General features: G+C 36.8%; 1 protein-coding gene across 1 annotated transcript in view; it reads left to right on the top strand.

Annotated features, from left to right (window-relative positions):
* The first annotated feature begins 161 nt into the window (after positions 1-161).
* Positions 162-487, top strand: part of LOC119587260 (uncharacterized PE-PGRS family protein PE_PGRS3-like) — a 2,279-nt gene continuing 1,953 nt past the window's right edge. Inside the window, exon 1 of the mRNA XM_037936013.1 lies at positions 162-173. Within this exon, the coding sequence (XP_037791941.1) occupies positions 162-173 (12 nt within the window). The remainder of the gene's footprint in view (positions 174-487) is intronic.

Below are 487 nucleotides of genomic sequence, written 5' to 3'. Positions count from 1 at the left end.
GATTAATGTGGTTTTCATGGAAAGTGTTGTGGTAGGAAACAGGTTTGTTCCCACGAGGAGGAGTTCCCGGACAGGAAAAAGCCGGGGCGGGGCGGATCTTGGATGCGGAGAAAACCCGAGTATATAAGAGACAGAACAGTTCATGGTTGATATCTTTCACCATGAAGCTCTTAGTAAGTTCGGAAAGCCATTGACTGTTCCCTTCCGTGTCGTCATCCAATAACTGATATATCGGTTACTTACGAAATTTCTAGGACTATTTCGAGATTTACGCTTATTTTTGGTATCTGTGTAGTATTTCTGTTGTTATATATCGGTTTATATTAGTTATAGGTTTAGATGTGACTGGTTAAATATTAACGAGTAATTTTGATAGAATGGCGTAATGCTAATTACGGAAATTAATTTATTGGAAATGTAAAATTAATAATTTAACTGTAATGTAAATAATGGAATCCATAGCAACACACACATATATGTGTGTGTG

The sequence above is a fragment of the Penaeus monodon genome, chromosome 22 (assembly GCF_015228065.2).
Source record: "Penaeus monodon isolate SGIC_2016 chromosome 22, NSTDA_Pmon_1, whole genome shotgun sequence".
Taxonomy (NCBI): domain Eukaryota; kingdom Metazoa; phylum Arthropoda; class Malacostraca; order Decapoda; family Penaeidae; genus Penaeus; species Penaeus monodon.
Note: the sequence above shows the minus strand (reverse complement) of the source record. Positions and strands in the feature narration are given on the sequence as shown.